Source organism: Mytilus galloprovincialis, chromosome 10 (genome assembly GCF_965363235.1).
Source record: "Mytilus galloprovincialis chromosome 10, xbMytGall1.hap1.1, whole genome shotgun sequence".
In the NCBI taxonomy this organism is placed as follows: domain Eukaryota; kingdom Metazoa; phylum Mollusca; class Bivalvia; order Mytilida; family Mytilidae; genus Mytilus; species Mytilus galloprovincialis.
Window position 1 is genome coordinate 40,070,434 of NC_134847.1, and position 27,823 is coordinate 40,098,256.

General features: G+C 30.2%; 1 protein-coding gene across 9 annotated transcripts in view; it reads left to right on the top strand.

The window, feature by feature from the left end:
* Positions 1 to 25,207, top strand: part of LOC143047554 (syntaxin-binding protein 5-like) — a 91,320-nt gene extending 66,113 nt beyond the window's left edge. For 4 of the 9 annotated variants that reach the window (XM_076220624.1, XM_076220625.1, XM_076220629.1 and 1 more), the window contains 10 exons: positions 7,659 to 7,685; positions 9,360 to 9,479; positions 10,293 to 10,415; positions 11,220 to 11,360; positions 12,853 to 12,953; positions 13,724 to 13,814; positions 14,852 to 15,056; positions 16,142 to 16,269; positions 18,036 to 18,157; positions 18,890 to 25,207. In XM_076220624.1, coding sequence (XP_076076739.1) covers positions 7,659 to 7,685; positions 9,360 to 9,479; positions 10,293 to 10,415; positions 11,220 to 11,360; positions 12,853 to 12,953; positions 13,724 to 13,814; positions 14,852 to 15,056; positions 16,142 to 16,269; positions 18,036 to 18,157; positions 18,890 to 19,027 — 1,196 coding nt within the window. In that variant the 3' untranslated portion in view covers positions 19,028 to 25,207. Of the gene's footprint in view, positions 1 to 1,143; positions 1,289 to 7,658; positions 7,686 to 9,359; positions 9,480 to 10,292; positions 10,416 to 11,219; positions 11,361 to 12,852; positions 12,954 to 13,723; positions 13,815 to 14,851; positions 15,057 to 16,141; positions 16,270 to 18,035; positions 18,158 to 18,889 lie in introns of all 9 variants that reach the window. The other 5 variants (XM_076220626.1, XM_076220632.1, XM_076220627.1 and 2 more) reach the window with 4 other exon arrangements.
* Positions 25,208 to 27,823: the final 2,616 nt, after the last annotated feature.

The window sequence follows — 27,823 nt, forward strand, 5'->3', positions numbered from 1 at the left end:
ATGTTTCAGGACAAGTTTTTAGTTCTTTTGCTGAGGTATCTTTGGTATATATTTAAGTATTAGTCAAATATGTCTGTGTCTTTTTCTAATTGCAGGGTAAGAAGGGTCTTCCTGAGCATGACAAAAACTCTGGCCAACGGCTAAGTCCTCCAGTATTACTTCGGTGTTACAAATTGATGAATCACAATTCTGTTTATTTCATTACTACACATTTTATTTATGATATTGGATCGAGTCAAGTAATTAGTATGATGATACACAAATTTTTATTTAAAAATGAAACGCATCATTGCTTACCGTATTCGGCTGTGTATAGTGCACACCTCTTTTCATTCCCCTCAAATCATGAAAAAATTTGAAAAAAAACTACAATGCTCAAATTGAGACTATAAATTTCAATGCAAGACTGTGATTGGTCCATTTGTGGCAGCATGTTAAGTTTGACCTCTGTTGTTGCATGTATCCCTCGCTTTGCATTCTGGGATTATAGCATGTATATTCATCTTCATCATTTTCATCTTTTGTAACCATGGTAACTATACTTTTATGTTTTCAGCCTGTGTTGTCATGGTTTGCCTAAATTTTGCTTTGTTATAAAAACATGGGATTTTTTTGTTGCTGTTTTTAATAGAATTATAGTGTTTTTCTGGCGCTTTTTTTTATTTTCGAGTTGACAAAAGCAGGATTGGTTAAAAGTATAAGACTGTTCTTTTCAAGGTTTAGCAAAAACAAAAAGGGGAGGGGGAAATATTAACAGTTGCCAAATTCAGTAAAAAGTTTTATAGCAAAGCTGTTTACTGTAATCTAACTGCATGGCATGAATATGAAAATATTCTGCAAATTCATTTGTAATTTCTTAACTAAAACATTATTAAAAAAGGGCAAAATAATGTCAGAACCATTTTTGTTTTGGCCATGAAACTAGTGGCACATGTAGATAAACTGAGTTTTGAATTTAAAACTACATGTAACTCAGATGGAAACGTCATTGGTAAGTAATCTATAAAAGTTTGAGCAAAAACTGAACTTGGATGGCACACAACTCACACACTTGGATATAATATAAAATATAGGTTCTCCTATGTTAGGAGGGAAGATAATCAGTAGATGTCCATGATTGTTGTATGAACCCTTAATTTATAGATAAATGGTGTATGTGTGAGTCCAATGTGTCTAAAGCAAAAAAGGCAACAGCAACCTCCTGAATTAAAACGAAGCAAGTCGCAAGGTATTCGAAAACTACAGAAAGCTCAAAGTGTGGCGTCCGTAGAGGAAATGACTGGTGGAGGTGCACACCATTGCTATTATAATCTATGTCTTTTTATGTTGTGAAAAAAGTTTGGTCAACATTGTCCTTGTACAGAAATTATCTGCCGAATTGTATTTCTTATGATTCTTGTGAAATTTTTTACAATCTGGGTTTTGGCAAAATTGTCATAAAATATCATAATGACCATAAAAGATACAGTTCAGCTGAGTGAGCTATGCAGAAATTAACTTGATAACATAAATTGGGGTTTCTGACAATTCAAAGAAAGGAATGCAATAGATTTTCAACTGACTCGATGTTGTCTGACCTGTAGAAAAAATGTCTTTTATGTACTTCACAAGAAAATGTAATTGTCATCAATTTAATCATGTCTTTTCCACTGTTCATCAAAAAATTACTTAATTTATCCTAATCTTGAGTTCCATTTTTTGTTTTGAGGGTGGGAGGATCTATTCACTCACTGACATATTGGAAATTCTACCAAAAATTGTATAAACAATGTAAATCATGATCATTGTCACAGTGTTACTGAAAATCTAATAAAATTTTCATATAAACAGGACATTTTTATGGCCCCGCAACAAAGTTGTCAGTGCTATATAGTTTTACCCTTGTCCGTAATTCCGAAATTCCGTCATTCCACAACAAACCATTATACGGAGTTTTTTTCTAAATGCCTTCAGATATTGGGCTGATTTTTGGTATGTGAGTTAACCATGATGTGTTACAGATCAAGTTTAAGTTTCGTTCCGCTCCGCTAATTTTTGTTGAAATTACGGGCTTTGGACTTTGATAAATTGTTGAAAATCACAGTTATACAGACCTTTTTTTCTAAATGCCTTCAGATATTGAGCTGATTTTTGGTATGTGAGTTAACAATGATGAGTTACAGATCAAGGTAAAGTTTTGTTCTGCTCCACTAATTTTTGCCAAAATTATGGGCTTTGGACTTTGATAAATTGTTGAAAATCACAGTTATACAGACTTTTTTTCTATACGCCTCCAGATTTTGAGCTGACTTTAGATATGTGAGATTACCGTCATGTTTGCGTCCACATGTGTTATTCAAATTGCAGATTTTTCAACTTTTTGAGACAGGGCCATTTGTGTCGCTTTGACACATCTAGTTTTTTCTTTAAATTCCCAATTCTACTGACCTAAAATACTTAATTTAATTTTTAAATGGGGTAGGGGGTGGGGTGAGGTGTAATGCTCTTTCAATAATTCATCTATTTTGTCACATCATTTCTTAATAATTTTATTTTAAATACCAGCTATACTTCCCATTCATCAAGGATTCTGAGCAACAGTATGGCACACAGCAGTTTTTATTTTTCTTAATCTGATTTCTGTGGATAGAGATGTTCACTTATTTTTAGTATGTACAATTACAAGTTGATCAAACTGGTACAGTAGTGTAATGGCATGTAAAATGATTTGTGACCGAAAAAAGTACCTATTTCAGTGCAAGATAATTTTATTTTCTGAAGGGTCTTTATTTGAGGTTTAAATTCCATTGCTGGTCATGTCGCTGGTCCAGAAAACCTTTAGGCTTGTTAAAATCAAATATCCCATTACTTTAAATTGATAGAAATTGTTGGTGACAATCTTGTTTGATCATTTAATTGTAAGTGATAATATTTTTAAGATGTGTTGTTTTTGCTTGCTTGACAGCTCCCATTGTCAAGGAGAGGGTTTTAAGGTTGACCCTCATCCATCAGTTTGTACCCATACATATGTCCCAAATTGGTTTCAGTTTACTAGTTTTAATTTGCCTCAACCAAACCTCATGAAACTAATACACAATGCTATAGCCATGAAAACTCAGATCAAGTTTTGGTTGTGTCAATTTTACTGTTTTGGAGTTATGTCCCTTTATAAGGTTGAATGCGATTTGAGTCTTCATCTGTGTCAAGGTTACAAGGAAGTAATTATTTACATAGGCGACAATGGTAGCCTTATTTGGTCCTGCCTTTTCACTATCAAAGATCCATTGAAAAAAATTTCGAATTCTGAATTATCAACACCTTTGGGTGTAATTGCAATTGTCAAACACATGGTGCCGCAGCTTTTTTGATAGAGACATGGCATTTTTTAAGGGTACTCAATGGTTCCGGAACTTTCGAAGTAGTATGAATGAAGAACACCCCTTGCTTAATTTGGCACAGAAAATGTTGCTTGTCTTGGAGAGTTTTCTCTAAATTTCTCGCTATTTCTACACCAATGGCCAACATCCATTTCTCATTATTTCAATTTTAATTTCTAATTACCAAGGCAGCAGAAAATAAATTTACTTCTACCTATTATCTTGGATGTAAAATCTAGGTGGCGCCAGTCATCTTTATTTACTTCCTTTTAACCTCAAATGGACACATTTTCAATTTATTGTCCCTACCCGTAACTCATGTGGGGAAAATGGAACTACAGGGGATCTTAGCCTCTGTTGTATGTCTGTCCGGTCTTGTTGACACTCTCACAGGTACTTTTCTTGCCAGATTTTTATAAAACTTATATTATATGTCAACATCAGCAATATCTTGAACAAGTTCTAAAATGATGGTCGATCGACTTTTTTTTAAAGAGTTGTGCCCCTTGAAAAACTAAAATATGTGCAAAGCAGGGGACATTGTTCTTTTATTAAAATTTGAAATGATATATGTATTCAAAATGTAATCAAGAATTAGAACAGGGAACATGTCATTACCTACTGGTACCTACTTATGTGATGTATTTCCCCTCCATGCTTGCTGTTGTGGTGTTTTTATACAACCAGATTTATATACATGTGTATATATATGTTTATTTTAATTTCATTTACGTTGGGTTTAATGTGGGTGATTTTTGGTTTTTTATTTTCAATCTTTAACTGGTTTTCTGTAGAAGATGTTTTTGGAATTTACCATTGATTTTCACAAATTATTTACAAATGTTAAATTATGAGAGGCATATCCACTGTTTATTATAGATATTCCTTGGTTTTATATTAACACCAATAACAAAAATATTGACATAACAGAAAAATTGTGAATGTCAGATGCTATTTTTTGCATCATGATTATAAATGACATTAAGAATTATCCCGATTATTAGCATTGACAATTTTCATGACAATTGACATTAAGAAATGAAAAAATTTTGGATAATTATTAAAAAGTAAATTTAATATAGATATTCCTAGATATATATGTTAACACCAAAAAAAAATTATTGACAAAACTGAAAAAGTGTGAAGGTCAAAAATACTTCTTTTTGCATCATAATTGACAATAAGAATTATCATAATAATTGGCATGACAATTGATATTTACAACTTTAATGACAATTGACCTTAAGAAACAAAAAATTTTGGATAATCATTGAAAAATTCAATTGAATATAGATATTCTTTCGATTTATATGTTAACACCAATTAAAAAATTGTTTACATAACTGAAAAAGTGTGAAGGTCACTTGCGACTTTTTGCATGATAATTATAAATGACATTAAGAATTATCACGATTATTAGCATTTAGAATTATCATAATAAAATTGGCATTAAGATTTTTTTTTATTTTTGACATTTATGATTTTTATGACAATTGACATTAAGAAATCGAAGATTTTGCATAATTATTTGTTCAATGACATTGCAAAACTTTGCACAGAGGGGCGCTTAAAAAAGGCAGAGGGGCGCAAAATTTCGGGGGGGGGGGGGGGGGGGGGGGGCGGCGCCCCTCCATTTCATGCTAGCTGGAACACTGTTAAAGTAAGCAAACATGAATAAATATGACTGGAAGGAAAATTTGAAGGTACAAAAATAAATAATTCTTGATAGAAAACTATATTTGCTGTAAGAAATTAATGTCACTAACTATAAATCTTTATTTTTAAGGTGGCATTAAGTTAAAGCATCAAATTGTTTTACATGAAACACCAGATAAATTAAAAGTGCATTTGCTTCACAGGTTATTGATATATATCTATAAATATAAACAAGTCTAAATTGAAAATAAAACAACATCTAGATATTATATCAATAACCTTCATTGACATCTAAACTACATTCCATATCTAACATTTCCAAAAACATTTGTTTATTCATAGTGACAATGAATTTTGAAAAGTTCATGTTCTTGATATGTATTCCAAAAAAATATTACCCTGGTAATTTTTCTTAAAACTGGTGGATATGCCCTTCATATCTTGAATTGTTTTCCACTAATAAGTAGACAGATTTGCTATTAATTCATAACTTCAAATTAAATCTTATTCTAAATATTGTGAAACAAATGATTTTCAGATAAGAACATTTTGTCATAATTTCAATATGGTGTCTATTGTTGTATAGTTGAACTAGAAATTTCTTTATATAATACATACACACAAAAGATAAGAATGTCACTTACTTAATGTTAAACTTTTTTTTTCTTTGTCAGTATAATGACAAAATATATCTAGAAATGTAAATTGAAAAATTTCAATCTTCATTTACTTAAGTTCTTGTTGTCTATTTGTTTCTCTGTTTTGACACAACATTGATTTTATCACGATAAAATAAAATGCTGATTTAATATCAATGATGCAGCAACCAACAACATAAACATCGAAAAGACATCTGGGAGTTAACATACAGTCTTCAGCAATACACTAGTATCTATACAATATATCAACCTCTAAATGAATTGTGTGTTAAAAGACGCAAACAAGATCTAACAACATCAAATTCCATAAAGTCAAAAATTCAAAAGAGCTACTCTTATATAGAAGTAAGGGCCCCAGTATAGGAAACCTGATGGCCATTAACAGTTGCTAAAGAAAGACAAAACAAATACAAGTAGTAATGTATCAATATACAGTTAAAATACTGACAAGGTTATCTTACTTAGAACACACATAGGAAAATGCTATGTTAAAACTAGTTTTAAGAGACGTCAACTCTCCCCTTTTAACCTTTTTCAATAAAATAACAGAAAGAAGATAAAATGTTTAATTTGATATATAAGAAAAAGAAGATAAAGAACATTATATGAAAAAGGAAATAAAAGTACACTTTGTTATAAAAAAAAATGTACATAAAAGTACATTTTGATATCAAAAATTAGATAGAAGTACATTTTGATATGAAAAATTAGATAGAAGTACATTTTGATATGAAAAAGTAGATAGAAGTACATTTTGATATGAAAAAGTAGATAGAAGTACATTTTGATATGAAAAAGTAGATAGAAGTACATTTTGATATGAAAAAGTAGATAGAAGTACATTTTGATATGAAAAAGAAGATAGAAGTACATTTTTAATAGTACAAGAAAAGTACTTAACTTTTATAATGATTTTTTAGATAGCAAAAAACATTAATACAAACTAACAACTTATGTTTTGGAAAAAAAAAAAACAATTATTATTTTGTCTTAATTTAAACAGCTTGTAACCATTCATATATGTTGTTATAAGCTAATGGTAGAATATATTGTACTTGAGAGTAATTTCTCTTTAGAAAATGTAAAACTAATTACTCTGTCTTTTAATGAAGTTGTAGGGAGTACAATGAAATAAAAATGTGTTTATAAGGAAGGACAATTCTCTTCACTTAAATTAAGAACTGACCATACCCAAAAGTTCCTAATTTAGACTTGCCAGTTTGAACATCCTTTCATTTGCTATGAAATGGCTGGATTCTTTTCAATGTTGGTCTCATTGGGGTCTAAGCGTAAAGCGGGATTGCTGATTTTTTGTAAGCGTGACACCTGAAAGTCAAATTATTGTGCAGTGAAAATGGGAAATGAAGTCTACCAGGACACAGTAAATGACACAAAATGAGAATTGCTTACAAACATAGTATAAGTGGGATACGTGAATCTTACAAAACAGTAAGCGGGATCTGTTATCAGAACCCCCCAATGAGACCCCCTTCAATCAGTAATAATAAACTGAAGTGCAATCAAACATTTATTTAAGTATTTCAGAAACTCAAGGTACATTTACATGTTTATAATACGTGACTGCCTAATAGAATTTTTTTTTTTTTAACTTGGAGTTCATTTAAACTTTTTTATAAATTTTGAAATCCGTTGTTTTTTTTTTTTGGTTTTAATTGCTCACTTTAAATGTCTTCTGTCTTTTATTTATTGATTAATCTAGTTTTCATGATAATTTAATTCAGATATTGACATTAAACTATAATTATAAAATTTTGCCATCAGATCTCAAAAACAGAGATGAACACAACTTTTTATTAATTTACTAAGGTTAATTTGATTATCAAAGTAAGATTATTTTTTTTGATTTTTTGTAAAAAAATATTTTACTAAGTTTAATTTGATTCATCATTTATCATATTGTATTTACATGTTTAAATTATCAGCTATGTAAAAAGTACTGACAATATTATAATTGTTGTTTTGATAGCCATTGTTTACCTCAAACCTGATTGTGGTGAGTCTGAAGCACATTTCTTCTAACCCTTTCAGCACTTAAAAAGTTATTGTTGTTGTCACATTTTAGAGAGAAACAATTTTCACATATTCATACTTTTTTCCTTTGCAGTAAAAATTGTTGAAGTACTAATGTTATTTTACTTCCAGGAAAGCTGTCGCTCATATTTTCTTGCAATATGAAATTGTTAGCCAATGGAAATATGTTCACCCGTAAAAAATGTTGAGGACAAATCTTAAAAATTATATTGTTTTGATTAAATTTTACCATTTTCATCAGTCATGCCTCTTGTCCTAAACATGTATGAAATATTTGCCACTGGACGGGGTTAAGCAACAATCCATCAATCAATCATGCCTCTTGTCCTAAACATGCATGAAATATTTGCCACAAAGCAACAATCCATCAATCTATCATCAATCATGTCTGCATTGGAAACTAATATAGCAAGAGGCCTTTATAAAAAGTCACGCTTAATTTCTTTAACTTTTTAACACCCGAAACATAGAAAAGTGAGAACTAAAATTGTATGCTGATGTCAACATCAATAATTGTTAAAGTTTGTAATTAATATACTCAATGTATTTGATGTATATGCAATGATGAAGAGAACAGATGTATCAAAAGTGTGTTTCTGACTTTTTTGTGATGCATTACCAGCTTAATATTATCCAAACATAGTCTAATCTGTTTGTATTTTTTAATGGTAACATGAATAATAGAATTTAAAAAAAACAAAAAACAAACAAACTGCTAGATTTTTTTTAAAAAGAGATAAGGGTCCAGAAAACATGACAAAATTAAAATGCTCTTTTATGTCAATTAAACATATGGAAAACAACTGTTATATTCCTGACTTCGTACAGATGTTTCTGAAGAAAATGGAGTTAAACCAACTGAAAATTAGAAAGATATTTTGAAATCGATTTAGTCCAAGATGTTTTATTTTATAGTTCAAGCATCATCACTGCATGTGTTATTTTTGCAGGCAAATTGTTCATTTTAAGCACAGTTTAACAATTTTATTATTGTTTGACAAACACCAACTTTCTATATTATTACTTATGCTTGTAAGCTCATTAATTTTGATTGGAATATTTTGTTTTTGTTAAATTACAAATTGTGTTAAAAAATGTATAGAGATGCATTGATCAGAGAACTAGAGGATATCAGTGTTTAAGGTAAAGCGATTAAGGTTCCTGATGAACAATTTTATGAAGAGCATATTTGTCGATTTTAATTTTTTACCGTATGACTTGTGAAAATACATTGTCTTTAGCTATTTTCTTCTTCACAGTTATCTTGTTTATAATCTAGTTGGATTATAAGTTTTTGGTATTCAATGTGCTTTGTAAGGACCAGTGAACAAAAAAGGCATTCTGCCATTTATCTAAAAATTGTAATGTTTGCTTTGAAGGTTTAGAATAAAATAAACTTTTTAACGCTTATGGAAAACACACTTGGTGATTGATACTCATATTACCAGTTTGTAAATCCAAGGCACAAATTATCACAATAATTAAGATATAATGTTATATATGTTCAAAAGTGTTGCTTTCATCAAAATAGAAAGTTATTTTTTCTCCTTTCAAAAATGTTTATATATAGAAATGCGAAATTTGTAAAACATTTCAGTATAAAAAAGAAAATAATTTAAGTTTTTTTGAATTTCAGATAAAAATGATGGTGCATCTTTTTCTCGGTCCCGTAGTTCTAGTATGTCAAGTTTAGAGAATGTCTCAAAAGAAGCAATTCAGTCTCTTATCTTTGCTGACTCATATACCAGAAAAACAGGTGAGCTCAATAGAATATGCAGCATAAAAATTGCAATAGCAAAGTTTATAAAATATTTCGAGGTCCAAGTATTTTTACAGTAGTAATGTACCTTGAAATGGTAAATTCTATAGATAATTGCGCTTTGAAGCTGTGGTTTATATCAATAATGTCTTGGACAAATCTGAAAGCTGATGACTGAAATAGTAAATTGGTATTTAGGTCAAAAATATTTTTATCATGGCTTCTCAAAAAGGCCAACATTATGTAACCAAAATGCCTGTCTTGGTAATGTCACATTATGGTCCGAGACCACAATTGTCGTTCCTTGATTTTCGTTGTCAACAAATATAGTCCCTAGTGTTGACAGTGGGTTACTTGCCAATATTTTTCATACCCCTTCCAAATTTATTTCTCCATGTTTTATGCCTCAATTGGCAAGTAGGGGGGTGAAATTACACTGTAAAACAATTTGGGTCCAGAATTTTAAAGGAAAGTAGTGATTTGGTCCAGTTGAAAAAGGTTAAAAACTAGCACTTCGGAAGCTGTCAAAAGATTTCAAGACGACCTAAACATAAAATTGTCCATATTTTGAGTTATAGTCGATGAAGTTTTCTATAATTTTGATATAATTTGTCCCAAAAGTAGTACGACACACTGTAAAAATTTCATTGAGAAAGCGCAGGTGGGATTTTTTTAATTTTCATTTATGTTCTAAAAGAAATGCACTACGAAGTAATTGTGTTCATGGACCTTATGTTTGTATGATTGTAGTTAAAAAGATAAGAATAGTAATATATCATTGATACATAATTTTTTTTCTTTTAATTACAGATAATTTTACCTGTCCATGTCTGTGGGTAGGTACCAGCCTGGGTTCAGTGCTGGTTATTGTGCTAAATCTACCTCCCCCGGGAGACCAGCGACTTAGTCAACCTGTGATAGTCTCACCCAGTGGTAGGTAACATTATTAAAATTAACACACAAAACCTAAAATGATTTAGATAAGCCATGTGTCGGAAATGTGATCTATCCTAAAACACTCTAAAGTCAATTAAAAAATTAAACAAAGCATACATTTCAGAATTTACAATAGCTATGTAAAACAAATTTGATTATGACAAATTCTAAAATCGATATGTGCATTATTATTGCAAATCACTGGTTTTGGTAAAAATGTGAGATCTTGAATGGGATTTCAAAAATTTGCAAAGGAAAATTATTACTTAAATTATGAATGAAAGTTTTTACATGCCCATTTACGGGACTTATGGTATCTTGTTGTCTGTCTATCTGTCGTCAACATGTGGGATAAAAACTCAAAAATGCTTGAACCAATTCACATGAACCTTTGGTGTATTGTTTTATCTATTGATGTAAGCTCCTTTTCGTTTTTTATAAATTTCAAGTTTCTGAGTTTGTTTGTTTTTTTTCATTATAAAAGGGGGATTTTCCAGTTTTGGACAATAACTAAAAAACACTTTCACCAATTTGCAAGAAACTGGTGAATTGTTTAAATCAATTGACATGAGCTGTCTGCAATTAGTGTTAATTTTACATTTTACTTTTCCGAGTAATTTAAAAAAGGGGATTGTCCAGTTTTTAGACGATAACTCAAAAATGCTTCCAGCAGTTTTCATGAAACTTTGGTGAATTTTATATATCTATGAAGGTAAGCTCCCTTTAGATCTTTATAAATTTTAGATTTTACTTTTGGGATTTATGTGATTTAATTCATTATTAAATTTGTTTATATTTTAGGAACGATATTTAGGTTGAAAGGAGCAATATTAACCATGTCTTTCTTAGATTGTAATGGGGTGCTAATTCCTTCCATACATAAGGCATGGAGGGACAAAACAGAACAAAAGGAGACACCAACAAAAGAACCGAAAACGCCAAGTATGCTCTTATTTTGTTTAACCTAAATGTATAGCATAAGATATGAGACCCAAAGAAACTATCTGTTGATTGTACCTACACATACTAGTAACATACATATGAAACAATTGGAGATTTGAATTCAACCTTGCTTATTGAAAGTCCTTTTCCAATTTGCTTAGTTGGCTGTTGGGGAATAAACTTACAGTGGCAAATATTATTTTTAACTTCAGTAACAAAGTGAACTTTAAATCAGCATAGACGTTATTGTAGAATTCAATCTATTTTGAAGTTAACATTACTGAAACTAACAAGTTTAAGCGCGGTTTTAAATCCTTTTAAGCCAGTGAATGCAGATTCAGGTGCATTAGTATGTCAGTCTGCACTGTTAGCCACTAGTCCGATGCCCTAGACTAGTAAATATTGATTTGGACTAGTGAAAATTTTCAAAATTTTATATAGTCATATAGGCACAAGTTTTGATATTTAGTTTCCTGACTAGTAGATGAAAATTTTTTGGCGCAGACTGGTTTGTCTGTGAAAATCTTACTCCATATGAAATTTTTGCCTATCATGCAATGGAAGGGTACATAATACATCTGTTATGACATCACTGCATTATATTGTATACCATCATATACTGTAAACCAACTAATTTCTGCAGGCAATGTATTTTCGTGTCTTTCGCTAGTAGAAAAATAAAGTGAATATAAATTGTAGCGATTATGTAAAACTTTGATCTTTTCACATTTAACTGCATCAAAAAAGTATGAAAATCGTGGAATTAAATTGCTGCGAATTAGGATAGTTATGGCTAAACGCGAAATAAAGTATCCACAAATATAACTTGGTTTACAGTATTGGATTCTGTAAAAAGTAGGCTTACATACTTTGATTACAAAGAAATACAAAACTTTGATGTTAGATGTAGTTTAGCTTTAAAATAAATGTTGAAATATGATGTTCTTCACAGTCACTCTTTTACGGGATGAAAAAAAAGATTCATTCAGTTGGTAAAAACCTGGGGGGTTACTGATTATCTTTTTGGGTATAACTGTGCCAACAGCACTTTCCAAATCATACCCTGTTCTAACCAGAAAACATTGAAAAAGATACCCAGTTCTAAACAGAAATATTGAAAAACATACCCTGTTCTAGACACGCTCAGAAAATGTATATCCTGTTCTAGGCTGTATAAAATAGATGCTGTTCCAGACTGTATCTTAAACAGTTAAATAAGCTACTCTGTTCGAGACAAATACTTTGTTTAAAAAAGACCCTGTTCTCACCAGCAGGGCATGAAAAAACTACCCTGTTCTGACAAGCTGGACATGATAAAGGGACCCTGTTCTAGCAAGCAGGGCACGAAAAAGCAACCCTGTTTTGTGGCACACTCATATCACTAAAAATAGCTCCCCTAGGTAAAAACTTCATAAATATATATAAGTAAAGGTGAGACTATTCCAAATGTTGGACAGATATTCTGTTTAATTTGTGATTTCTTTATTTTTAGGACAATTGTCTATGGCCCAGAAACCAAGGATCTCACCTACGTCATCAACGGAAGTCTCAGATAAACAATATGCTGTTTTATGCTCAGAAAAACAAGCAAGAGTATGTAAATATTGTTAACTAAGAATTTATGAACATGACATGTTTTCCTTCATGAATAATAAGTTATTTGTTGAAAATTTTGTTACTTCATGTCAGAAATTTAATGCCCAAAAAGGGACTATTTTCCATTAGTTTAAAAAATTTCAGACAATCAAAAATATGTGATAAAAAATTCTTGATGCACTTATAAAATTTGAGCTCATGAACATGTGTGCTTTTTACACAATCTCTGACCAGAAAAAAAATGAGATTGACAAGCAAAAAATCATTAAACGCCAAGAAGAGTGAATAATTTTATGATACTTTTACATTACAATAAAATCAGAGCACAATATAGATTTTTCATCAGTAATAGATACAAATACCATCGACAATTCATTGAATGATTTGTCATAAGACAAACAATACTAAGCATATTCAGGCACATTTTCCTAGATTTTGATATTTATGCAGATTGATTTTTGGTGTTTTAATGCCACTTTTAAGCACCACATTTAGACTATTTCGTGGCGCTCAGTTTTTATTGGTGGGGAAAGCCGGAGTGCCCAGAGAAAACCACCAACCTTTGATAGGAAAACTGACAATCCTAGTCAATTAAAATCGGAGTCCAGAGCACCCGCGCCATGGGATTCGAACTCACAACCTCAGTGTTGACTGGCTAGTGATTACAGTAGTAACCACCAAGGCCCCTATTTACACAGATGATATTTATTGATCTGTTGTATGTTAAACCAAGCTTTAGATTTATATTTTGTATTCTATTTTGACAGGTTGTATCCTTGCCATCTCAGTCATGTCCATATAAAACAAGGATCACGGATTCATCGTTTGTTGTACGAGCTGATATTGTATCAATGAGAGGTATTTGTTATAGATAGACTGTCTTATTTTTTTACCAAATCTGTTAATCTCTTTAAGTTATGGATGCAATACTTAATATTGGATTTCAACATATTTTGGATGGTTGGTCACATGTAATAGATAGATCCCTATTGATTTTGAAGTCATTTGTGCCAAGCTGGGGTTCTGCTAACAGTCGCTATTTTCGCGATTGAATTCATTATTGGCAAAAGAAATAAAACAGTTTAATTTCAATTTTCATCCATCTTGTTTACTTTTTTCTGGTTTCTCAGACTTTACCTGATCAGACAAAATTCGGAATACACCTTGAACTTGTTAAGATTTTGACAAAATAACAGTAATCAGCTGATTGCATTTTATAGCGGTAGGCAACAATAGACTTATTAATAAAGGTGCTGACTGTATTATTTTACGAAATGAGGTGGTCAAATGACATCACTCAATTTACAAATATCTGCAAAATCAAAAAGGCAATAATTTCTCTATAAACTATATCTGTTAAGACAAAATTATTGCAATATTAACATGACTAACCAAATTTGAGATTAACCATTTCTATTTCAGGAACAAAGCTGTATACAAATACATGTATCAAATGTTAGAATGCGAGTTCTTACATTTGTGATACTCATTCAGTAGCATTATTCATATAATAAAATCATGCAATAATTCTGAATTTTCAGTAATCTGACATGAAAGTGTTTATATGGTTTATGAACAAGAAACATTAATTTTTATGCCCCACCTGTAACTTTGCCTGTTTGTTTGTTTGTTAGTTTGTCCATCTGCCCCACTTCAGGTTAAAGATTTTGGTTAAAGTTTTGGTCAATGTAGTTTTTGATGAGTTCCTATCAATTTGAAAATTAGTATAGTACATATGTTCCCTATGATATGATCATTCTAATTTAAATACCAAATTAGAGTTTTGACCCCAATTTCACGGTCAACTGAACATAGAGAATGATAGTGCGAGTGGAGTATCTGTGTACTATGGACACATTCTTGCTTGATAATAACATTTTACATTTATCTTTCAGATAGTGTATGTTTAGCGTGTTATATTGCCAATGGTCGGATTATGACATTTAGTTTACCCAGCCTTAAGCCTCTTCTAGACATAGATTTTCTAGCATTAACAGACCTGCGGATAGCCCGAACATTTAGTTTCAGTAGTAATGGACATGCTAGTTATCTATGTTCACCTACTGAGATTCAAAAAATATCATTTTCTGCTGACCTAAGGTAAAGTATAGATTATACTGAATGAAAAAGTAACAATACAAAAAATATCATGTTTCTGCTGACCTAAGGTAACGTATAGATCAAACTGAATGAATAACAGTTAGTTATGAGTTGGTTGACTGTTATGAAATATCTTTATGGCAGATGAGTCTTATTTATTCAAATTGTCATACAATGGATTAATTCATTTTAATGTGAATACCAATTTTAGTGGTTTAAGAAAAAATCGTATTTTTGGCTGTAAACAAGCTTATTGAAAAAAAAATTTTTTTTTATTAACATTAGATTTGTGGTTTACATACAAACTCATGAAGACACAGAGACATGATAATTTGATTCAGGCTCAATTAATGGTTTTCTTGGTATTTAGATAGACTATACAATTGTGTGATTTCCATTTAGAAAAAGGACATAATTGATAGGGTAAAAAAAAAAAATTTTCACAACTGACCATTTACAAAATACATCAAAGATTTGTCGCATGTGTATTTGACATAAAAAAAATGGTTATTATTATATTTTGGTCATGTTCATACCTTTCAATTTGTAATTTTTAGAGAAACTTGATATATTAGGTTGAACATTTTCCAAATTGAAGGTCCAACAAATAGTGGATAGTTTTATTTAAAGTGCATAGTATATCTTCTTAAAAAATCAAGACCAAGCTTAAGCTAGGATCTCCAGCCATACATGGATTTAAGTGCATGTTTATATATCTGACACAACCAAATAGATGTCACTTGTGGTTGCTTGATGCTGTGCTATAACAAAATTGCAGTAATACATTTAAGAAAACAAAGCTTGCCGTAATATATTTGGTTTACTAAAGTGATTACCGGTATGCCTGCATATTCTTAGTTATTTCTTTCCTCAACCTTACTTGTATAGGCAGTAAAAAAAGTCGAAGAAGTTTTAAAAAATTGTAACAAATAGAAATGATGGGCAAGGGAAATTTAATGTCAATATCATCTTGCAGGAAAGATTGTTCAAAATCCTAGTAATGATATATTTCATCACTGTATTTTATTTGATTATCTCTGAATTTGTTACTTATTTTGAGTAAAACATTTCAAATTTTCTTTCAGTGATAATTTAAACGAAATGTTGGGAGATTTGTTTGTAGCAACTTGTGAAACACCAGAAGCTCCTAAACAAGGCTTCTTCAAGAACCTGTTTGGTGGTGGAAACTCAATTCTAGACAGAGAAGACCTATGTATGTTTGTTTTAATTTAAAAAAATATAGAGGGGATTATTTGGGCTGAATAGCATGTGAAGACTAACTTGTGAAATACAGCATAGTATAAAAAATCAGAATAAAGATGGCCATTTTTTTTAATTTATTTTTCTCACATAAGTTCTAGCAGCTGGAGAAGTTATATCAAATATAAAACCATACATTTTAACATATGGGATATTAGGATTACTTAGTTCCTCTTATGATCACAGGTACTCATAGCTCTGTAATAAACAAGTATATTGTCAGTAAAGGAATTAAGTTATGTGAAATTTCTTTAATTTTTAGCCCACCTGGCCCAAAAGGGCTAAGTGAGCTTTTCTCATCACTTGGCGTCCGTCATCGTCGTCTGTTAACTTTTACAAAAATCTTCTCCTCTGAAACTGCTGGGCCATATTAAACCATACTTGACCACAATCATTATTAGAGTATCTAGTTTAAAAAATGTGTCTGATGACCCAGCCAACCAAACAAGATGGCCGACATTGCTAAAAATAGAACATAAGGGTAAAAAACAGTTTTTGGCTTATATATCTGAAACCTAAGCATTTAGAACAAATCTGGCATGGGGTAAAATTGTTTATCAGGTCAAGATCTATCTGCTCTGAAGGAGTTATTGCCCTTTATAGTCAATTTTTAACAATTTTTCGTAAATTTTTGTTATCTTTTACAAAAATCTTCTCCTCTGAAACTAATAAGACAAATTTAACCAAACTTGTCCACAATCTTCATTAGGGTATTTAGTTTTAAAAATGTGTCTGATGACCCTGCCCGCAAACCAAGATGGCTGCCATGGCTAAAAATTACTAATTATTTACTAACTAAAAAGTTTTGGGCTCATATCTCTGAAACCAAAGCAGTAAGTGCAAATCTGATAACATAAAATTGTTCGTTAGGTTAAGATATATCTGCCCTGAAATTTTCAGACCATTCAGGCAACCCGTGTTTGGGTTGCTGCCCCTGAATTTGTACTTTTAAGAAAATTTTGCAGCTTTTGGTTATTAGCCTGAATTTTATTATAGATAGAGATAAACTGTAAACAGCAATAATGTACAGCAAAATAAGATCTAAAAATAAGTCAACATGAACAAAATGGTCAATGGACCCCTAAAGGAGTTATTGCCCTTTATAGACAATTTTTAACAATTTTCATAATTTTTTTTAAATCATTATAGATAAAGATAATTGTAAGCCGCAAGAATGTGCAGTAAAGTAAGATCTACAAACACATCACCATCACCAAAACACAATTTTGTCAAAAAACCATATGTGTCCTTAGTTTAATATGAACATAGACCAAGGTGAGGGACACAGGCTCTTTAGAGCCTCTAGTTATAAACACAATCAAATTTATGATACATAATGAGGTTGATGAAAATGGAAAAATGAGCAGGCATTCTTTCAATTCGTGGATGAAAAGAATTAAAAATAAAGAATGAAATTGCAATCATAACAATCAATTGAAAATATTCAACTAGGTTTATTATTTATTATACATGTTCATCAATTTTCCCTCAAGTAGCAAATACTTTTGGTATCAAGTTAGCTTTCGTTATAATGCATTAACAATATTTGTTTTGGTTAAATCATAGTATTTGAATCAAGAAAGTTAAATAAATATTGAACTGAAAATCAAAATGGCTTGAAAAAATGACAATTTGTTGGAATAAACACTGTAAAAAATTAATTTGAGAAGGATATACTTAACAACTATAATAACAATATTATAAATAACAATATTTTAGTTGGTGAATCAAGTGGTAAAGGGTCAAGAGGATTGGCTACAAAGATACCAGGACGAACTAACATGCAGTATCTACAAGCTGGAACTGTTGGAGTCACTGGAGAGGTGGCAAAGACAAGACAGGTATACAGTCACAACTTTTATTTCTTGCCATACCTCAATCACTCGTTTGGGTTATGCTCTTAATTCCTCTGAATAATTTCAGAACTGGTGTTTTATGTTTATTGACGTTCCTGTTAATTTTTTTTTTTTTTGAAGAATTTTAGATTACTCTGAAAAACAAACCATACAATGTTTGCTTCTGAATATTGTATCAACAATGAATGAGTTAATTATGTAAAAAGACATCAATTTATTGTCCCCTGTGCAACACATTGTAGGGGACATGGAAGTACTGGACGTCCATCCAGAAAATTGCATTGTTAGCCCTCTCATGTGTACTATTCTGGCCAAATTTTTATGTAACTTAGTAGGTTTAGATCAGAAATGTCTTATACAAGTTTGAACATAAGTGCCAAGCATCACTTTTAAAAGAGTTATGCCCCTAGGAAATATTTTAAAATGATATGGAAAAATTTATTGTTAGCGCTCTTATGTGTACAGTCATAGGCGGATTCATGTGGGGGGCCTGGGGGGGCCCAGGCCCCTCCCCCCTTTTTGTGGGAAAAATTTGGTTGATTATATAGGGAATCACTTAAGCATGACTGGAGTGCCCCCCCCCTCCCCCCCCCCCCCCCCCCAACCTTTAGGTCAGTCAGTGCCCCCTATCGACCTATTCTTTTTAAAGAGTTATTGAAACATAATGTATTACACTTATTTGTATAATGATGTCTACATTACTTGAATATTTTCCAGTTATTCTTGGAGAGGGGAGAGAAACTTGGAGAACTTGGTGAACGGACAGAACAAATGTTACAAAATGCAGAAAGCTTCTCAAGTGCTTCACATGCAATAATGTTAAAATACAAAGACAAAAAGTGGTATCAGTTTTAATTCTCAGCACACCAATCGTTGACAGCCACGTCATCATGATTAAGATTCATAGCATACAATGGCAAAGTTTTGATTCTGCCATGGCAAAAGATCATCAGAGTTTGCAGAGGTAGCAAAACTGTAGGATAAGTGTTGCCATCCTAACACAGATATGTTACTGTAATGCTCCACCCATGACAAACAGTTGCTATGGTTATATTAGTTGTCATGACAACTAGAAATGAATAATGGTGTTATGGAACCTAGTTTGTGCAATAATTATAAATTTAAGATATTTATAAGGTCTAGAGTATTTTTTCTGTTTATTGAAATATTCTGATTTGTATGTGTAGAGTGTTTTTTTTTATATTAAGAAATATATATTCATTATTTTATTGGGAAAATGCAATTTTTTATTGACTGTTTTCAATTAATTTGTTTCTTTTAGTTATTTAGCTAGTCTATAAGTCTACACAATTAGTTCTACTCTTGATAATGGAAGCATTCCAGTACAAATTTTGAAAAAAATGAATGAGTAGGTTCTCATGGTTGAACATTTGACCTATAACTCCATGAAATACTAATAACAGATTATATAAATTCAAAAACAAATTCTTAAGGAGGTAGACCTAGGTTAAGGGAAATAACTCTTAAAATCATCAGTACGTTTGTGTCAACCATTTTCAAAAAATTATTCTAAGCTTCTAGGTTACATAGATTATTTTAAATCTGTTTCTGGTAAATGCTTAAAATACATTGATGAACTTGACTTTTACAAACGCTGAACTGAATTAAAGAGTTATCTTCCTGAACCAAGGTCTACCCCCTTAAACTTAGAAGGATATTACTTTTTAAAGCTTTAATGTTTTACAAACCAACAAAACATTTTTATTCAGTTTTTCAGATTCAAAAAAATCTAGTTTCTGTCAATGATACTATAGTATAACAAATCTAACATCATATACACAGCTGCTTTCTATTTCCCTCTAAAAGAATACTGTCATCACTGAAATTATTGCTTGCATTTATTAATGTGATAGTTGCTGATCAGACAAAACTGTTATATTAATTAATCAAGAAGTTGAATATTTAACATGTGAATTTTAATCAATGTGGCATTTTTCCCAATTACATTTTCACAACATAAAAGCATTTAAAATTTTCTGACTCTTATAAGTATTAGTGTGCAATAATATACAAGTCTGCATTAGTGCAATACTAATTATAGGAATATGTTATAATCAATTATACTTTATTTTCTTAAATTACCCAAAGATAATTAAGATGTTAGAACTTAGGTATATAATGTAAAGATTATTGATCTAGCATATGAGCTGTGCCAGATAGAAATTGACCTAATGCAAATAGATATCAATACATCTATTTACCAATTTTGGATTTATTAAATCTATAGGGAAAGTCTGTAACTGTTTGAAAATTGAGTTGTTAGATAAGTTCCCTACAAAAAAGACCAAAATTCATCTTTATTTAGTATTTGAATGTTCCAAAATTAATGAAAGACTTACATATGTACATGTATACATACACTTGCATAAGGTCAATATCTATCACACCCAGCTCATATTATGAAATATCAATTCTGACCATTTAAGACATCACCTGTTAGAGAACTTTAGAATGTTATAGGTCAAGCAGTATGAACAAAATATAAATAGTTTGTTTGTGGTATGTAGCTTGTGATCAGACACAATATTTCATCTTTGGATTTGAAGTATATATCTATATATAGTATGAGTATGTGCTTAAAAGTTTTCTTGCTCATTTCAATAAACACAATAAAATAATCAGAGATCGGCTGTGAATTGTTAATCCTATCAAATATTTATCGCTAGTTATGTACATAGTGAGGTCATTTTATTTGTAGTATAATTTAGTTATATAGACAGATTTATTCAAATAGTACAAAATGTAATGGCATAAGATAATCTTTCATCCTAAGTTAAACCAATTTCATTAGTTCTGATAATTAGAGCTATTTTCCTAATGCATGTAGTATTAATGTTGGTTGACTCGCATGCTTTGTTTGTATAAATGTTTGCTCAAGCATTGTAATTAGATTGACATCTGCCATCAATAAATAGGCGGGGATTCAGCTTGTATAATGTTATTGGATGCTTGAACAAACATTTTTACAAACAAAGCAAGCAAGCTTACCAAACCTTTAATCTACATGCATTAAGAAAATAGCTCTTATCTGTTTAAAATTCAGATTCTGTGTCCACACTTTTCATACAAGGATTTGACAACATTTCCTTCAGCTCATATTCGCATGGATCAGAAAAAGTTTTTATTTTGCTACAACTCATGTTATATTGCCACTGGTAATACAAATAAAATTTGGTATGGACAACATTCTTATTTATGTGTTCAGTTTGGTGCTGAATATTGACCATCTAGATATCAAGAAGGAATGCTTAATCTTTTGTTTATAAATACATGTCATGGTCCAAATGTTAAGTTAGATTTATAAATATTGGTGTATCTATCTAAAATTAGGTACAATATTTTTTTTGCAGGGTATAAAGAAATGCTAGTCTTTGAAAATATTGAAACAGAAGTATTTTTTTTTTTTGCTTTTTCTATAGCTCTTTTAATATTTTTTTTTAAATTCCAATTATTTCATATGTTATATATGCCACAGAATAAGAAGATATTTTCAAACTTTATAATTTTATTTCAAATAAGTATTTAATAAAAAAAAATATCAATTCTTTCTTTTGTAAATTTTACCAGTCTTGATTTGATGGGAGGCTTGTTTCAAGTTAATAACTTTTGCAGATTTTTTTTTAAGTAGAGGACTTCTTTTATAAATCTTAAGGTTGACCATTAAGACAGTTTTTGTTGATAAAAGAGGCATTTTTAAGGTGATGGGTTTAAAGAGTTGATGTTGGAGACTGGCATTGTACATTTGGTGGATAGATGTATTTGATATGCATTTTTTGATATAGCTTTTTTATACTTTTTGTTGTTAACATTGTTTTCAATTTGACTTTTTCATGATCTTAAATGATTATGTATCTATAGTTTTCTTATAAAGGGCATATGGATAAAGCTTCAAAAAAAAATCCTTCATTTTAACTTAAAAAAAAGAAAAGTATCTTTCTCTTTTTTTCTTTCTTTTTCAACTTGTCATGTAGCTATTGAAATCATAATTGCTTGGGTTGAACTCTAGTTATAATTCTAATAGATATGATCAAGGAAATCCAGATATGAGGTAGTGATCGTGCAGCTTAAAATAAAGGAAATGCTTATGATAAATGTCAATCAATGCAAATTTATCATTTTAATAGAATACAAAGATCTTCTTTTTTTTAAGACATTTGCTGTGAATTTTTTAAGATTTTGTTAGATCAAATATTAAGCTATATTTCAAGACATGCCCCTGTTGCTTTGTTTGTAGAAAAAATGGCACAGTATTATTGCTGAATCAAATATTTCTTCATATGTCCATACTATTAAGTATCTTTGCTCAGAAAAAGATTTAGATGGGGAATCCTTGAAATGGCAGATGACCTTAAGACTTGACCACCCCTCTAAATCTGCCTCTAAACTCGGGCACTGCAGTTTGTCAATATCTTTCTTTCCTGGACATTTAAGGCATCATTACATGTTCAGGATCCAAGACCTGTTCCTGTCTTTGGCAAACATGAAAAAGATCAGGGTTCTACAGACATTAAAACTTTGCTTCACAAATAATTTAGACCAACATAAAATGATACTGCAGTAAAAAAATAATGATAATTTTAAGTCTGGAAAATTAAAATTTTGTCAATACTTAGCAATATTTTGTTTAAAGGGGGGATTGAGTGTTATTTTATGTAGAGATATAAATTTATTTCAATTTCGTAAAAGGAGATATTATTCACTAAATGATTGATGTTAATTCTATATTTGTAGATAAATGAATTGTATATAGATAAATATATATATATGTATAGTATATATGCTTGATGTGTACAGCTAATGGAGTAATCTGATGTATATAAAAAGTTACTCACTTTTCATACTTGACCTTTGACCTTATGTAGTATTTGACAGGCATTTACATACTTTTTTACTTGGCATTATGGGTAGGTTGCTGGAAAGAACAAATTATTACTATATTTATTTGTTGTTTTACAAAGAAGTCTTGTGTTAAGATAACGGCATTGTATACCTTGGCTACGTCTTAATTATTCTTTGAATTTGAGCAAACCGGTATTTCATCGTTTAAGAATGATTGATGTATTTGCACAGTAAAAATATTATTTATACTATAGATTCATTTATTTTTCATGGGTACTAATTTTCTTAAATTGAGGAAAACTTGCATTTTTGTGGAAACTTTATTTCGTGATTTTTCCAAAGTTTGCATACAATCTTATAGAAAAAAAATAATGTGTTGAACATTTAAACCCTTGGTTTACTTGTTCCCAGGAAATTTTGAAAATTGGTACCCAACAAATAATAATGAATCCACAGTATCCACCTGATTTAATGAATCTTGAGATATTTTTTTCAATATTGACAAAGTTTTAAAATGGTTACAAAGATAACATTGTTTTATGTTTATTTTTTTGTTATAAAATATAAAAAATTTCAAGATTCAAATTTTGACTAATTTGAAAAAAAAATAATAAAAGGGGTATAATTGACCAATTTGAAAAAAAAATCAGAAAAGGGATATGATTGGCCAATTTGAAAATATTCGGAAAAGGGATATGATCTTAACACAGACTTCTTTGCTGATTATGAATTCCATGTTATTTATTATTTTGTTATTGTTTTTTGTTTGATTGTTACGATACATTTTATAAGGCACAGATATTCATATACATTAGCTTGTTTCCTGTTTATTATTTAATTTCAACACAAAGGTATATGGGACCTTAAGCATATTGTGATACAGTTTTTGGTATAAATAATTCCAGTTATGCCTTTGTGTTAGGGGTAACGTATGTTTCCATGTCTCGTAAATAAACATTCCTTCTGTATTTATCATATATAAAAATAGGGTAGAAATAATAAGTAAATAGACGTGTAGAAGGTTATATGATACTGTTCATAGGCAAATACAGATTTATAGGGGTTTAAAGTTATATAAAGTGACATTGTTAGAAATTATATGATAAAATCAGATTAAATATATTCATACTGCAAATATGCTATTTGTGCATTCAGAATGCACTTAGTTTAAACTTTGGCTTTATATAGTCTCTGGCCATATAATTCCTTGTTTGTGAAGTTGATGATGTGTTTCTCTATGAGTTTTATTAATGACATGTTCAATTGTAATTTCAATTTTTTCTGCTTCAAATCAGTAATTGTTTTAACCTGAAATATTACATTTATAACTATTTTGAGAAATGCTGTATGAAAAAAACAATTGTATTTAAATATATGAATTTTATTTATATTTGGCTTAAAATAGCAAGAAATGCTTGGCACAGTTTTGCATTTCACCTATTTCTAAGCCTTGTACAAATAAATCATATTTATTTCAACAATGTATAGTTAATCTGTATTCATAATCATAATTTATTTAATTACATATCTTTATTAAATCCTCTTTGTGAAAAACTATCAGGGATATTGTTTATTTATAACTTATCAAATATATACAAAAGTACATGAAAAGTCTACTCTGATAAACTTGCACTACTTTACACTTGAGTGAATATATCATACAATATCAATAAAAAGCTTTATCTGTATTAAACTGGTCAATATTTTAAAGAAATTTTGTATTATTCTGTCATCAAAATTTTTTTTATGATCATCATTTTTTTCTCAGAATTTGGCTTTGAATAATATATTTTTCTCTAAGGGGAAGGTAGGTATATAATTTTTTGGAAATTTGTCTTTTTAAGGGCTGTATCTTTCAAAAGATAAAAAGAACAATAGTCTGACTGGGAATATGAGAATACAAGGCCTGTTAATTTTTATTTGTGCTAGTCTTCAAATAGTAATGGAGAACTTAACATTATGATAATTCCTTCCTTGTGCAATTCTGTTGTTTTGTATTTTTGATCTCATTTTATTATTTGTTATAAGGGGAAGTAACTCTCTTGTTTTGTTAAAAGGGAGATAACTAGCTGTGCCGTATGTTGTAATCAATCATTGCAGTTGTTAACTAGTGAAATGAACACTGTACATAAATCTGTAGAAATTAAGAGAAATGGTAATAAAAACTAAAAATGATTCAGGATATTATAGTTATTTTGTTGATTCTTCCGTTTTAGCTAACCTAGGGTAAATCCCTATTTGAGCATTTGCCATCACTTAGAGTCAGTCATATCCATCATTGAATACAGGCAAGTCACAACTTGTTAAAAGTAAACTATTATAGATCAAAATACAGCATTAAACACAAAGCCTTGGCTCACCACAAACAGCAAGCTATCAAGTGCCCAAAAATAACTAATGTAAAACATGAAAAACAACTTTCTAATCTATATATAAAAAACAAGAACGGAGAAACACTTATATCACATCAACAAATGATAACAACAGGTTCCTGATTTAGGTCAGGTGCAAACAAACTTTTTAAATGTTTTAACAAGCAAAAAAAGTTTTAACTGAATATTTTCAAGTATTAAAGGGAAATTCCGCGATTTTTTACTTATCATCTAATTATGTTCATCTTAACATAAAAAACACATTTGCAAAGTTGTAAATTTATATTCCTTCTAATAACGGAGAAAATCAAGTATTTGTAACTTTTTTGGTTGAATTCTCGAGTGGGTCGTGACGTATTAGCCCGATTTATTGAATTCTGGGAAAAAATAAAATCTGTTTAACTCTTATAGCTTATCGACAATATACGTAATTAAAAGCGCACAGCTGACGAATGGTCGAAGTTATAAACCACAATATAAGAATGAACGAAAGTGAATATGCATATATATACCGTTTTGTATTGATTGAATTAAACTCCTATACAATTATCTCTAGTAAATGTTTTTGAATAAATTTAATTAATTATTGTTGAGATTTTTTTCATAAAATATTTATTGAACATTTTTACTGATATTGAACTGAAAATATTTCAGTTCTATTTACCGTTATTGTTTTGATAATCATTTCAATGCAACTAATGTGTGAGCAGAGTGTGTATATTATTTTGTAAAGGTCACTGTATATTTCTCGGCTTGAGGTCAATTCGTTTACCTTGTAGCTATTTAGCCGCAGGTGTGAGTTCAAGCGTACACAGGTATAAATGTTGTTATTTGGAAAGGATAAATAGAAAGGATCAGAGTATATGCTGTCATGATGTTTATACACTAAGATTAAATACACGATGAGAATAAAGATACAATAATTAAATTGTGTAAATTAATTGAAAATAAAATTCAGATTCGTAATTCCGAAAGTGTATAAAAATAAAAGGAAACAATTTTTGATTACTTTCTTAGCGGCAATTGGCGTAAAGATTCAAATATGAAGCAAAAAATAGTAGTTTTAATCTTTAATAAAAACTAAATGCAATATTACCCAATTTGATATACCATTGTACATCTGTTTGATATCATTGACTTTACCGGAATTTCTTAACTTGTATTCAAATCTGGCTGTGTTTAAATGCTAATAAAACTATTGCAATTTTAAAGTTTTTAATTGACAAAAAAATACAACATACAACATGCATAATTTTTTTTTAGTTTCTTTTTAACATTTTATTCTTACATAATTAAATTCATTTGACAATCATTTACACGAACTTTTTGTGAAAAGAATACTAATTATCTAAGCTAAGGCATTATATCTTTTGAGGATTTTTGAGGATTTTTTTTAAAATTCTATGATAATAGTTGTGCAATGTTGAACATGATAGCCGTCATTAATCCAAATAAGTAATACAGTAGTTGTAATAAAAGTTATTCTTTAGTCATGCATTACAGATATTGACGAATTTATAATTGTTCGTCCATACATCGTTGTTCTTGAAACAATCATTATTAGTATACATGTAAGTTTCCTGACGTATAAGAGCCATTGAGGATGAGCTCCAGAGAAATCAGACTAGTTGCGTTTCGTTCGTTTGTTTGTTGGGAAAGGAGAGGAAATGCAACCGCTTGTACAGATAAACGACAGAATTACCATACAAGCATTTATAGTCAACACAATCAGAAAGAGTTCCCATCGTTAGACGGGGAATATGAAGGCTTCCAAGAATGAACAAGTGACATGTCTAACTCTGAACAGTTAGAGAACAGACTATCGACATCGAACGCTTGTTCTTGATATTTGAAACTGTATGCATATATATACGTATACGTTTATGATATAGTGATGAGTTCTGACAAAAACTAAATTCCTTCATGGTTATATCTTGCCATACGTTTATATTGGTTTGTAAGGTGATTACTCAAAATCGTTATTTGAAAATCCTGTTTGTGAGATGTAGATTCATTTCAATACAGAAATTTCGTCTATATATTTCACAAGTGTATAACACGGAGAAGCTCTGAAGGTTCATTACTCCCATTTTGTTTGGGTGTGAACCATCGATGTTTACAGCAATATCAAGGAATAAGGTGATGATGGTAGAAAGAACTATGGGCGTCATGTGGCAAATATTACATGCATATCGGACAATGAGTTGTCAATCTGTATGAAAAGTTTTCCAATACAACCATATTATTGAGAAGGAATGTTTACATGCTATACTCTCGTACTAGTATTACAGGGTTCTTGTGGCGTTCACCTTAGACACACATCGTTTTAACGATGTTTAAAAAAAGACAGAACCAATTTAATGTCATATTTCCCTATTTTTTAAATATAACTAAAATTCTTTTATCTGACAAGAATATC